We start from the raw sequence: 14,260 nt of genomic DNA, 5'->3' as shown, positions 1-14,260 counted from the left end.
TTGCACAAGCTTATGCGTAGGCTGGGCTCCCAGCTCCTGCTGCTATCAAGGCCCATTCTACTCCCATTCTAGGTCTGTTGGACCTTCTTGAGCGGCACACCGTGGCGCGTCCGCAGAACAATTGTGCAAGGCGGCTACATGGTCCTCAGTGAACATGTTCATCAGGTTCTATGCCTTTGTTACTTCCGCCGCCCAGGATGTTTCCTTTGGACGCCGGGTTCTTGTGCCCGCTACTGTGCGTCCCCTCCCATGAGGAACTGCTTTCGGACATCCCCGATGTTATTCCCTGTGGAATACCAGTGTACCCCGCTGCAGAAAAGGAGATTTATGGTAAGACTTACCATTGTTAAATCTCTTTCTGCGAGGTACTTTGGATTCCACAGGCCGCCCACTCTGACGCACTTAGCTTTTTTGGGTTTGTATGGCATTAGTCGCTGACACTTTCTCCTGTCGTGAGAATGTGGTTCTGTGTGACTGACAGCTACCGTCTCTCTTATCTGCTACTGCATTGGACTGGTTAACTAAACTGAGCTCACAGTGCCTGGAGGCGGGGCTATAGAGGCGGTGCAGTGCATCCTGGGAGCAGTCAAAGCTTTAGCCTGTTGGTGCCTCGGTTCAAGATGCAACTCTACACCCCGATGTTATTCCCTGTGGAAACCAGTGTACCTCGCAGAAGGAGATTTAACAATGGTAAGTCTTACCATAAATCTCCTTTTCTACAGTGTTATTTACTGTATCTGGTATATTATCATGCATGCACTAGCAGTATTTGCTATATATATTTATCAAGGGGCCCAGAACATGCACTACTGGTTAGCCAAGCCTGTAAGCATGGGCCCCTATCACTGCATTTCCTCGGTGGTCCTTTAATGCCTCAGTCCGACACTGGTGGTGGGTGTGCACTGGCCAGGGTTGTGGGGATCAGTAACCAGTGTGGTAGGGAGCACTGGCCGGCGTTGTGGGGAGCACTGGCCGGCGTTGTGAGGAGCAGTGATCGATGTGGTAGAGGCCAGCTGGTTATTAGCATGGAAATTGTGCAGGGAGTTCCACATGTGGTTAGATGGGGCTTGAGAGGGTATCCTGGTGGTGGACGGGGCTTGAGAGGGTATTCTGGTGGTGGACGGGGCTTGAGAGGTTATCCTGGTGGTGGACGGGGCTTGAGAGGTTATCCTGGTGGTGGACGGGGCTTGAGAGGGTATCCTGGTGGTGGACGGGGCTTGAGAGGGTATCCTGGTGGTGGACGGGGCTTGAGAGGGTATCCTGGTGGTGGACGGGGCTTGAGAGGGTATCCTGGTGGTGGACGGGGCTTGAGAGGGTATCCTGGTGGTGGACGGGGCTTGAGAGGGTATCCTGGTGGTGGACGGGGCTTGAGAGGGTATCCTGGTGGTGGACGGGGCTTGAGAGGGTGTCCTGGTGGTGGATGGGGCTTGGGAAGGACCCCCATGGGACAGGATGGGAGTGGAGGGACTGCTTTGTGCTCAGACAGTTGTTGGGCATCTTGTACTGTTTACGTTATACACATTTCCCTACATAACACAGAAACTGTTTTACCAACTCTACCCGACATTACAGAGACCTTACTTCATAGAACAGCCGGCATGATATGTGTCGGCACTAGTTTTACAGTTATGAAGAAAACGACCTGTAATCCATCTGACGAGTTCCCTACAGCACCGTACTGGGAATATCTCCTCACACAGGGGACTGTCCTCTCAGAGAGCAATAATGTTCACAAATACACATTTACACACTGGTCAGAGCTGTGTGTGGAGGGAGATTGTTCCCGGCACACACCACACTTCCTGTCTGTGCTCCCATTGAAGATCACAGCATGCAGCCGCGCCTAGGCCTGAATACTAGGATCCTTTGTGTCATTGTAGCAACTTTCTGTTGCAGGCACAGATGGAGTTAACGTGGCGGTGTGAATAGTAAATGAGTCAGTCCTGTATGTTGCTCTTAGTAATGTATAATTATCACTGTTTTCTATTTAACTACAGGTTGGTCCCACATTTAATCTGCATCATTATTCAATGTTTGCTTACAGTACAAAAAACCAGTGTAAAATATATGGCTTTCCCGTCACTCCCAGCACTTTAGAAAATACCTTCTCCCTGAACAAAAGCAAACCCTAGTGTGTTATCCTGCCGCAGCGGAGGGAGATGGTATTTGTGCAGAACCAATAATTCTCCCATCAACTATTGTTACTCAATGGAAAAAGTGCTGTGCAGAACCGTCGCATTGGTGAGCGGAGTGTGTACAAGTATCGGAGCCTTCTCTCTCCCAGCCTGTGTACTGCATGCTTACACAGTGCTTACAGTGCGTGTTTGGTGCCTGGGCCACTAGATACCATTCACGGGAGTTATATGTTGGAGCAATTAATGAATGGTTTTAGATCCATATTTAAGTGTTCTGTTTGGATGTTATTCGGCGTCTTACAGCGCAAGTAACCGTGTCTTTGTGGGGTTTGTTTTGCAGCCGGGATGCTTTGTTCCTGAAAGTATGGAAAGCCAGCATGCCAGTCTGACGTCGGACCTCAGAACGGAGACCCAAGCTCTTGGGGTGGACGCTCCTTCCATAGGAAACATGGCTAAACTGGACGCCTTCATCAATTTTGAAACTTTGCGGGAGTTAAGGAGACTCTGCCACTGGGGTCCCATCATTGCCCTCGGAGTTATTATAATATGTTCCATAGTGGCCGTCTTGGATTCTGTCCTCTGGTACTGGCCCCTGGACACCCCGGGAAGCAGCCTGAACTTCCTGGCACTTATTAACTGGACCGTGATGATTCTTTACAACTACTTCAATGCAATGTTCATTGGACCGGGGTTTGTTCCTGTGGGATGGAAGCCGGTAAGCGGAGCGTGTTGCCTGGGGGGCTTCCTGTAATATCGGCGCTTATCATGAAAGTTTCCCCTTCAGGGAGAGTCGCATTATCACCCTGTATATGCGCTCATGCAACTTTTACTGCATATATTGTTTGGGGTTTTAAACTCCTTTTGTTGAGTGATCATACTAAGCATACATTGGATTTACCTTCTTATTTGTTCCACCAAGACCTTTATATTAGTCACAGTAGTCTTTCTTGTGGACGTGTGTACAGTTCTGCGGGTGTAAACACTTTGGTGCGGACACACAAGCTAGGAGGTCAGATAAAGCAATGTATTGCAGGGGGGCATATTACTACCAATAGGTTATAAGGGTCACGTGGTTACACCCCATTTATGTGCTCCGGGTGCCCCGATTTCCCGGGATCTTTGTATTTCCAGCATATGTAGCTCAGTCCTGTGCGACGTGTCTGAATAGTAAATGTGATTGGTACAGTACAGCCTAATGCAGGAACAGATGCCGTGACACCCAGGTAAGTGGTGATACGGATCAGATGCTTAAGCAGCAGGATATTACTGTTGGGTCACCATACACAGATATGTTTTGCTGTGAACTGAAGTGATGTTACTTGTATTTGTAGGAGAGGAGAATAGGGTGACGTTCCTGGCTCTAACGCTGCAACTATAAGATAATAGGCTCTTTATATTCTTAGTTGTTACTGGGAAGATAAATGGTAAGTGCTACAGTGTCCTAGATAATTAATGGGCAGACGCTGGTGGAAAGCTGCTACAAAGGTGTCCCCATTGTTACTTTGCTCTCATTTCTTTGCTAGAACTAGCCTGGTGTAGGTCGCATTTTCCAGTTTATAGCGGTAGAGGACATCAGGGGCCGGAAGGTGTTTTCTTACTATTTCTTTTTGGTGTTGGTCAAGTGCTTAAACCACTTCACTGATGATTTTATTTCTCTCCAAAAAACGCTCAGAAATTGGACTGTTTTACAAATGAACTAGGTTAAGAAAATGTATTTACACTTATCTGAAATAATTTTCGAAAAACCTGTTTTCTCTGACGTCCTAGTGGATGCTGGGACTCCGTAAGGACCATGGGGAATAGCGGCTCCGCAGGAGACAGGGCACAAAATAAAAGCTTAAGGATCAGGTGGTGTGCACTGGCTCCTCCCCCTATGACCCTCCTCCAAGCCTCAGTTAGATTTTTGTGCCCGGCCGAGAAGGGTGCAATCTAGGTGGCTCTCCTGAGCTGCTTAGAATAAAAGTTTAGTTTAGGTTTTTTTATTTTCAGTGAGTCCTGCTGGCAACAGGCTCACTGCATCGTGGGACTAAGGGGAGAAGAAACGGACTCACCTGAGTGCAGAGTGGATCGGGTTTCTTAGGCTACTGGACATTAGCTCCAGAGGGACGATCACAGGTTCAGCCTGGATGGGTCACCGGAGCCGCGCCGCCGTCCCCCTTACAGAGCCAGAAGAGACGAAGAGGTCCGGTGAAATCGGCGGCAGAAGACATCCTGTCTTCAGTCTAAGGTAGCGCACAGCACCGCAGCTGTGCGCCATTGCTCTCAGCACACTTCACACTCCGGTCACTGAGGGTGCAGGGCGCTGGGGGGGAGCGCCCTGAGACGCAATATAACAATATACCTTAGGTGGCAAAAAGAATACATCACATATAGCTCCTGGGCTATATGGATGTATTTTAATCCCCTGCCATTTTTACACAAAAAAGCGGGAGATAAGGACGTCGTGAAGGGGCGGAGCCTATCTCCTCAGCACACAAGCGCCATTTTCCCTCACCGCTCCGCTGGAAGGACGGCTCCCTGACTCTCCCCTGCAGTCCTGCTTCAGAATCAGGGTAAAAAAGAGAAGGGGGGGCATTTTTGGCAGCAAATAACGATAATAACAGCAGCTATAAGGGAATAACACTTATATAAGGTTATCCCTGTATATATATATAGCGCTGGGTGTGTGCTGGCAGACTCTCCCTCTGTCTCTCCAAAGGGCTAAGTGGGGTCCTGTCCTCTATCAGAGCATTCCCGGTGTGTGTGCTGTGTGTCGGTACGCGTGTGTCGACATGTATGAGGAGGAAAATGATGTGGAGGCGGAGCAGTTGCCTGTGTTGGTGATGTCACCCCCTAGGGAGTCGACACCTGACTGGATGATTGTATTTAAACAATTAAGTGATAATGTCAGCAATTTGCAAAAAAACTGTTGACGACATGAGACAGCCGGCAAATCAATTAGTGCCTGTCCAGGCGTCTCAGACACCGTCAGGGGCGCTAAAACGCCCGTTACCTCAGTGGGTCGACACAGACCCTGACACAGATACTGAGTCTAGTGTCGACGGTGACGAGACAAACGTAATGTCCAGTAGGGCCACACGTTACATGATCACGGCAATGAAAGAGGCATTGAACCTTTCTGACACTACAAGTACCACAAAGAAGGGTATTATGTGGGGTGAGAAAAAACTACCAATAGTTTTTCCTGAGTCAGAGGAAATAAATGAGGTGTGTGAAAAAGCGTGGGTTTCCCCCGATAAAAAACAGCTAATTTCTAAAAAATTATTAGCATTATATCCCTTCCCGCCAGAGGTTAGGGTGCGTTGGGAAACACCCCCTAGGGTAGATAAGGCGCTCACACGTTTATCTAAACAAGTAGCGTTACCGTCTCCTGATACGGCCACCCTCAAAGAACCAGCTGATAGAAGGCTGGAAAATATCCTAAAAAGTATATACACACATACTGGTGTTATACTGCGACCAGCAATCGCCTCAGCCTGGATGTGCAGTGCTGGAGTCGCATGGTCGGATTCCCTGACTGAGAATATTGATACCCTGGATAGGGACAATATTTTGTTAACTATAGAACATTTAAAGGATGCATTACTATATATGCGTGATGCACAGAGGGATATTTGCACCCTGGCATCAAGAGTAAGTGCTATGTCCATCTCTGCCAGAAGAGCGTTATGGACGCGACAGTGGTCAGGGGATGCGGATTCCAAACGGCACATGGAAGTATTGCCGTATAAAGGGGAGGAGTTATTTGGGGCTGGTCTATCGGACCTGGTGGCCACGGCAACGGCTGGAAAATCCACCTTTTTACCCCAGGTCACTCCACATCAGCAGAAAAAGACACCGTCTTTTCAAACTCAGTCCTTTCGTTCCCATAAGTACAAGCGAGCAAAAGGCCACTCTTTTCTGCCCCGGGGCAGAGGAAGAGGAAAAAGACTGCACCATGCAGCCGCTTCACAGGAGCAGAAGCCCTCCCCTGCTTCTGCCAAGTCTTCAGCATGACGCTGGGGCTTTACAAGCAGACTCAGATATGGTGGGGGCCCGTCTCAAGAATTTCAACGCGCAGTGGGCTCACTCGCAAGTGGATCCCTGGATTCTACAGGTAGTATCGCAAGGGTACAAACTGGAATTCGAGGCGTTTCCCCCTCGTCGGTTCCTGAAGTCTGCTTTACCAAAGTCTCCCTCCGACAGGGAGGCAGTTTTGGAAGCCATTCACAAGCTGTATTCCCAGCAGGTGATAATCAAGGTACCCCTCCTGCAACAAGGGAAGGGGTATTATTCCACGCTGTTTGTGGTACCGAAGCCGGACGGCTCGGTGAGACCAATTTTAAATCTGAAATCCTTGAACACTTACATAAAAAGGTTCAAATTCAAGATGGAGTCACTCAGAGCAGTGATAGCGAACCTGGAAGAAGGGGACTATATGGTGTCTCTGGACATCAAAGATGCTTATCTCCACGTCCCAATATACCCTTCTCACCAAGGGTACCTCAGGTTTGTAGTACAAAACTGTCATTATCAGTTTCAGACGCTGCCGTTTGGATTGTCCATGGCACCTCGGGTCTTTACCAAGGTAATGGCCGAAATGATGATTCTTCTACGAAGAAAAGGCATTTTAATTATCCCTTACTTGGACGATCTCCTGATAAGGGCAAGGTCCAGGGAACAGTTAGAAGTCGGAGTAGCACTATCTCAGGTAGTGTTACGTCAGCACGGGTGGATTCTAAATATTCCAAAATCGCAGCTGATTCCAACGACACGTCTACTGTTCCTAGGAATGATTCTGGACACAGTCCAGAAGAAGGTGTTTCTCCCGGAGGAGAAGGCCAGGGAGTTATCCGAGCTAGTCAGGAACCTCCTAAAACCAGGCCAGGTCTCAGTGCATCAGTGCACGAGGGTCCTGGGAAAAATGGTGGCTTCTTACGAAGCGATTCCATTCGGAAGATTCCATGCAAGAACATTTCAGTGGGATCTACTGGACAAATGGTCCGGATCGCATCTGCAGATGCATCAGCGGATAACCCTGTCGCCAAGGACAAGGGTGTCTCTCCTGTGGTGGCTGCAGAGTGCTCATCTACTAGAGGGCCGCAGATTTGGCATTCAGGATTGGATCCTGGTAACCACGGATGCCAGCCTGAGAGGCTGGGGAGCAGTCACACAGGGAAGGAATTTCCAGGGCTTGTGGTCAAGCATGGAAACCTCTCTTCATATAAACATTCTGGAACTAAGGGCCATTTACAATGCCCTAAGTCAAGCAAAACCTCTGCTTCAGGGTCAGGCGGTGTTGATCCAATCGGACAACATCACGTCAGTCGCCCACGTAAACAGACAGGGCGGCACGAGAAGCAGGAGGGCAATGGCAGAAGCTGCAAGGATTCTTCGCTGGGCGGAAAATCATGTGATAGCACTGTCAGCAGTGATCATTCCGGGAGTGGACAACTGGGAAGCAGACTTCCTCAGCAGACACGACCTTCACCAGGGAGAGTGGGGACTTCACCCAGAAGTCTTCCACCTGATTGTAAACCGTTGGGAAAAACCAAAGGTGGACATGATGGCGTCACGTCTAAACAAAAAACTGGACAGATATTGCGCCAGGTCAAGGGACCCTCAGGCAATAGCAGTGGACGCTCTGGTAACGCCGTGGGTGTACCAGTCAGTGTATGTGTTCCCTCCTCTGCCTCTCATACCAAAAGTACTGAGAATCATAAGGAGAGGAGTAAGAACTATACTCGTGGTAACGGATTGGCCAAGAAGGACTTGGTACCCGGAACTTCAAGAGATGCTCACGGACGAACCGTGGCCTCTACCTCTAAGACAGGACCTGCTACTGCAGGGGCCTTGTCTGTTTCAAGACTTACCGCGGCTGCGTTTGACGGCATGGCGGTTGAACGCCGGATCCTGAGGGAAAAAGGCATTCCAGAAGAAGTCATTCCTACTCTGGTCAAAGCCAGGAAGGACGTAACCGCAAAACATTATCACCGCATGTGGCGTAAATATGTTGCGTGGTGTGAGGCCAAGAGGGCCCCTACAGAGGAATTTCAACTGGGTCGTTTCCTTCATTTCCTGCAAACAGGACTGTCTATGGGCCTAAAATTAGGGTCCATTAAGGTTCAAATTTCGTCCCTGTCGATTTTCTTCCAAAAAGAACTGGCTTCAGTACCTGAAGTTCAGACATTTGTAAAAGGGGTGCTGCACATACAGCCTCCTTTTGTGCCTCCAGTGGCACCTTGGGATCTCAATGTGGTGTTGAGTTTTCTAAAGTCACATTGGTTTGAACCACTTTCCACTGTGGACTTAAAATATCTCACATGGAAGGTGTCGATGCTGTTAGCCTTGGCTTCAGCCAGGCGTGTGTCAGAATTGGCGGCTTTATCATATAAAAGCCCTTACTTAATTTTTCATTCTGACAGGGCGGAATTGAGGACTCGTCCTCAATTTCTACCTAAGGTGGTTTCTGCATTTCACATGAACCAACCTATTGTGGTACCTGCGGCTACCAGGGACTTAGAGGACTCTAAGTTGCTTGACGTTGTCAGGGCCTTGAAAATATATGTTTCCAGGACGGCTGGAGTCAGAAAATCTGACTCGCTGTTTATCCTGTATGCACCTAACAAACTGGGTGCTCCTGCTTCTAAGCAGACGATTGCTCGTTGGATTTGTAGTACAATTCAGCTTGCACATTCTGTGGCAGGATTGCCACAGCCAAAATCAGTAAAAGCCCATTCCACAAGGAAAGTGGGCTCATCTTGGGCGGCTGCCCGAGGGGTCTCGGCTTTACAACTTTGCCGAGCAGCTACTTGGTCAGGGGCAAACACGTTTGCTAAATTCTACAAATTTGATACCCTGGCTGAGGAGGACCTGGAGTTCTCTCATTCGGTGCTGCAGAGTCATCCGCACTCTCCCGCCCGTTTGGGAGCTTTGGTATAATCCCCATGGTCCTTACGGAGTCCCAGCATCCACTAGGACGTCAGAGAAAATAAGATTTTACTTACCGATAAATCTATTTCTCATAGTCCGTAGTGGATGCTGGGCGCCCATCCCTAGTGCGGATTGTCTGCAATACTTGTATATAGTTATTGTTACAAAAATTCGGGTTATTATTGTTGTGAGCCATCTTTTCAGAGACTCCCTTGCGTTTATCATACTGTTAACTGGATTCAGATCACAAGTTATACGGTGTGATTGGTGTGGCTGGTATGAGTCTTACCCGGGATTCAATATCCTTCCTTATTGTGTCAGCTCTTCCGGGCACAGTATCCTAACTGAGGCTTGGAGGAGGGTCATAGGGGGAGGAGCCAGTGCACACCACCTGATCCTTAAGCTTTTATTTTGTGCCCTGTCTCCTGCGGAGCCGCTATTCCCCATGGTCCTTACGGAGTCCCAGCATCCACTACGGACTATGAGAAATAGATTTATCGGTAAGTAAAATCTTATTTTTATATATATATATATATATATATATATATATATATATATATATAATATATTGTAAACATCCCCCCCCAAACATCGGTCAGCGCCATCAGAACATAGGAAACATCGGAAACATTGCAACCATCGCAATTTTCATTTTGATAGCCATCAGTTACATACGGGGAGGGGGGGCTGGAGGTGTTACTTTACACTTCCCCCCCCCCCATTGTCTGCAGCCGCCAATTGGGGGTCCTGCCGTGTTGACCGGCATCACGGCAAACACTGGGGGAGGGTGCAGGGAAGCAGGGGGACCTTCCAGTCACTCTTGAGAGCTGCAGGAAGTTTCTCTTCCCTGCAGCTGCACACACTGTTTATCTGACTGGTCACAACCTGTGCAGCCAGATCAGAGAAGGCACTTGCTGGTGTGGTCGCATCCAGGCAAGTCGTTAAGAGTACCAGTTTCTGCATTCTAAGCGAGGATGTGGAAGGTGGCATACCTCCGTGTTATGACCCATATATATAATATTGTACGGTTAGAATGCTGCATATAGGCGCCGCTCTCTGCATTCTTTATTTCAGGTGACCAGCACATAGAGATACTTATAGTAGGGTGCATGCATAATCTAATACTCCTTTCACATCTCCAATGCCGGATCCCACCCGGGAATTGGAAACCGGTCCTTCCCGGGTGGGATCCGGCATTGGAGCCTCTGCGCTGGCTTTCCGACCCGGTCGGCTGCCATAACGGCGGTGGTGGAGGCAACACTGGGAGATGATCTCATCTCTGCGCCGCCTGTCCCGGGTCGCATCGACTCGGAAATCCGTTTACGCTGCCACTGACCTGGTATTCAACCCGGGAATAACCCTTCTTATTACCCGTGTAGAATTACCGGGTCAGGCGACCCGGGAATTCTCATGGGGCCCTTTCAGATCGCACACTGACCTGTGTTGAGCCGGCAATATGCCGGGTCGATACCGGGTTATCTTTGCGATGTGAAAGGGGTATTAGGTGCTGACTTTCTAGCAGAAGTCTATCTTCCTGCAGTGTTTCCATGCGCTGTTAGTTTAGTTCCCTCTTATGTCTAGGGTCTGTTACCTGATCTCGTAGTCACTTTGAGGAGAACATGTTACTAGTTTCTGGATTCCTATTTTATGTGTATGTAGACAGGCGCGCACACAGAATGGCGGTCTGCTGTAACATCTTCTCCGTCGGCGAGGGTTTATTACGTAACTGCATAGAGTGCTATCCTCGGTCATTGAAGTGTTCTGTGATAGCACTATACAATATATAATGGGATGCCAGAGTGTCACTATAGTAGCCTGCCCAAAATCTTACCACGCAACATACGGCGTAGCGCGTTAGTAACCTCTTCTGTGTTATTACTCATCTTTATAGCCTGGTAATTCCACTTTTCCGTTACTGCTCATTACCTACAGTACGTGGTGTTGTGTATTTGATGTCCTGTCATAGTACTAGTGTTCACTCTAGGCTGGTTTAGCAGGGTGATGCGCCCTGCCCGATTTTATTAAGGCAAAACCCGCCCTGCCCTTTCTGCGGCGCCCTGCTAAACAACCTGCCCGCTTCCTGCTCTCCCAGCGTGTATAGATGCCGTGTGCATGCACACAGCATCCATTCACACTACGGGAGAGCGCCCACGCCCCCTTTAGTGGCGCTGCCCCCTTTAGTGACGCCGCCCAAGCCCCCTTTAGTGATGCCCGCCCACGCCCCCTTAAGTGACGCCGTCAGATGCTTGCACAAGTGCCCCCACAGACCGGCGCCCTGCCCTCAAAAAATCCTAGTGGGAACACTAAGTACAGTCAGTGTGACTTCTTTAAATTACATTTAAATCCTAATATAGAAGTTGTAAAAGACCATGTTACTGTCCCAGGGGGCTAATGGCAAATACGCAAATGGGAAGCGATAACGTGGCCGGTGCACGGGATCCCGGCGGTCAGCATACCAACGCCGGGATCCGGAGGACTCGCAATGCCGGCTAACTTGGGTGTCCACACCACTTGTAAAGAGGGAATAGAAACTGTGGTGAAGCCACCGAGCCCGCAGAGGGCCTTGTTGCGCTTGCCCTCCTGCCGACTGGGATCCCACCGTCGGTATGTTGACCGCCGGGATCCCGTGTGCCGGCCACGTAATCCCAACCCATGCTAATGACCATTTCATAACCGATCTCATTAATTAAATGCTCACAAATGTCGTCTCCAAGAACAATACTTTCTCTAACGTCCTAGTGGATGCTGGGGACTCCGAAAGGACCATGGGGAATAGCGGCTCCGCAGGAGACTGGGCACAAAGTAAAAGCTTTAGGACTAGCTGGTGTGCACTGGCTCCTCCCCCCATGACCCTCCTCCAAGCCCCAGTTAGATTTTGTGCCCGAACGAGAAGGGTGCAATCTAGGTGGCTCTCCTGAGCTGCTTAGAGTAAAAGTTTAAATAGGTTTTTTATTTTCAGTGAGACCTGCTGGCAACAGGCTCACTGCATCGAGGGACTTAGGGGAGAGAAACGAACTCACCTGCGTGCAGAGTGGATTGGGTTTCTTAGGCTACTGGACATTAGCTCCAGAGGGACGATCACAGGCCCAGCCATGGATGGGTCCCGGAGCCGCGCCGCCGGCCCCCTTACAGATGCTGAAGCAAGAAGAGGTCCATAAATCGGCGGCAGAAGACTTTCCTGTCTTCATAAGGTAGCGCACAGCACTGCAGCTGTGCGCCATTGCTCTCAGCACACTTCACACTCCGGTCACTGAGGGTGCAGGACGCTGGGGGGGGCGTCCTGGGAAGCAATGAATTTACCTTAGTTGGCGAAAAATACATCACATATAGCTCCTGGGCTATATGGATGTATTTAACCCCTGCCAGTTTTCCAGTAAAAAGCGGGAGAAGAGCCCGCCGTGAAGGGGGCGGGGCCTATCTCCTCAGCACACAGCGCCATTTTTCCCACACAGCTCCGCTGGTAGGAAGGCTCCCAGAATCTCCCCTGCATCCTGCAACTACAGAAACAGGGTAAAAAAGAGAGGGGGGCACTTATTTGGCAAAATAACAGATATAAGCAGCTATAAGGGATAGACACTTATTGTAAGGTTGTCCCTATACATATATAGCGCTCTGGTGTGTGCTGGCAAACTCTCCCTCTGTCTCCCCAAAGGGCTAAGTGGGTCCTGTCCTCTATCAGAGCATTCCCTGTGTGTGTGCTGGGTGTCGGTACGTGTGTGTCGACATGTATGAGGAGGAAAATGATGTGGAGGCGGAGCAGAGTGTCTGTAACAGTGATGTCACCCCCTAGGGGGTCGACACCTGAGTGGATGTACTGTTGAAAATTACGTGACAGTGTCAGCTCTATATAAAAAAACAGTGGTTGACATGAGACAGCCGGCTACTCAGCTTGTGCCTGTCCAGACGTCTCATAGGCCGTCAGGCAGATGGCAGATACAGACGCCGACACGGATACTGACTCCTGTGTCGACGGTGAAGAGACAACCGTGATTTCCAGTAGGGCCACACGTTACATGATTGAGACAATGGAAAATGTTTTATACATTTCTGATAATACGAGTACCACCAAAAAAGGGGTATTATGTTCGGTGAGGGAAAAACTACCTGTAGTTTTCCTGAATCTGAGAAATAAAATGTGTGATGATGCGTGGGTTTCCCCCCGATAACAATTAATAATTTCTTAAAAAGTATTGGCTGCATACCCTTTCCCGCCAGAGGTTAGGATGCATTGGGAAACACCCCCTAGGGGGGATAAGGCGCTCACACGCTTGTAAGAACAAGGGCTCTACCCTCTCATGAGATGGCCGCCCTTAAGGATCCTGCTGATAGAAAGCAGGAGGGTATCCAAAAAAAAGGTATTTACACACATACTGGTGTTATACTGCGACCAGCTATCGCCTCAGCCTGGAGGTGCAGTGCTGGGTTGGCATGGTCGGATTCCCTGACTGGAAATATTGATATCCTAGATAAGGATAGTATATTATTGCCTATAGAGCATTTAAAAGATGCATTTCTATATATGCATGATGCACAGCGGAATAATTGCCGACTGGCATCAAGTATAAGTGCGTTGTCCAATTCTACCAGTAAAATGGTCAGGTGATGCGGATTCCAAACGTCATTTGGAAGTATTGCCTTTGAAAGGGGACATTTGGGGTCGGTTTTTTAGACCTGGTGGCCACGGCAACAGCTGGGAAATCCACGTTTGTACCCCAGGTCGCCTCTCAAAATAAGACGCCGTATTATCAGGCGCAGTCCTTTGTTGGCAAGCGGACAAAAGGTTCCTCTTTTCTGCTCGTGACAGAGGGAGAGGAAAAAGGCTGCAGAGATCAGCCAGTTCCCAGGAACAGAAACCCTTTCCAGCCTCTGCCAAGCCCTCAGTATGACGCTAGGGCTTTACAAGCTCAGGCACGGTAGGGGCCCGTTCTCAATGAATTTCAGTGCGCAGTGGGCTCACTCGCAAGTAGACCCCTGGATCCTTCAGGTAATATCTCAGGGGTACATATTGGAATTCGAGACGTCTCCCCCTCGCCGTTTCCAAAAGTCGACTTTACCGACGTCTCCCTCTGACAGGGAGGCAGTTTTGGAAGCCATTCACAAGCTGTATTCCCAGCAGGTGATAATCAAGGTACCCCTCCTGCAACAGGGAACGGGGTATTATTCCACACTATTGTGGTACCGAAGCCAGACGGCTCGGTGAGACCGATTCTAAA

The 14,260-nt window shown here is 49.3% G+C and overlaps 1 protein-coding gene across 2 annotated transcripts in view; it reads left to right on the top strand.

Annotated features, from left to right (window-relative positions):
* Window positions 1-14,260, top strand: part of ZDHHC6 (zinc finger DHHC-type palmitoyltransferase 6) — a 59,405-nt gene that overhangs the window by 16,060 nt on the left and 29,085 nt on the right. For both annotated transcript variants that reach the window (XM_063962570.1, XM_063962571.1), the window contains exon 2: window positions 2,476-2,850. In XM_063962570.1, the coding sequence (XP_063818640.1) occupies window positions 2,500-2,850 (351 nt within the window). In that variant the 5' untranslated portion in view covers window positions 2,476-2,499. The remainder of the gene's footprint in view (window positions 1-2,475; window positions 2,851-14,260) is intronic.

The sequence above is a fragment of the Pseudophryne corroboree genome, chromosome 3 (assembly GCF_028390025.1).
Source record: "Pseudophryne corroboree isolate aPseCor3 chromosome 3, aPseCor3.hap2, whole genome shotgun sequence".
NCBI classification, from domain to species: domain Eukaryota; kingdom Metazoa; phylum Chordata; class Amphibia; order Anura; family Myobatrachidae; genus Pseudophryne; species Pseudophryne corroboree.
This window is presented reverse-complemented; position numbering and strand designations above follow the sequence as displayed.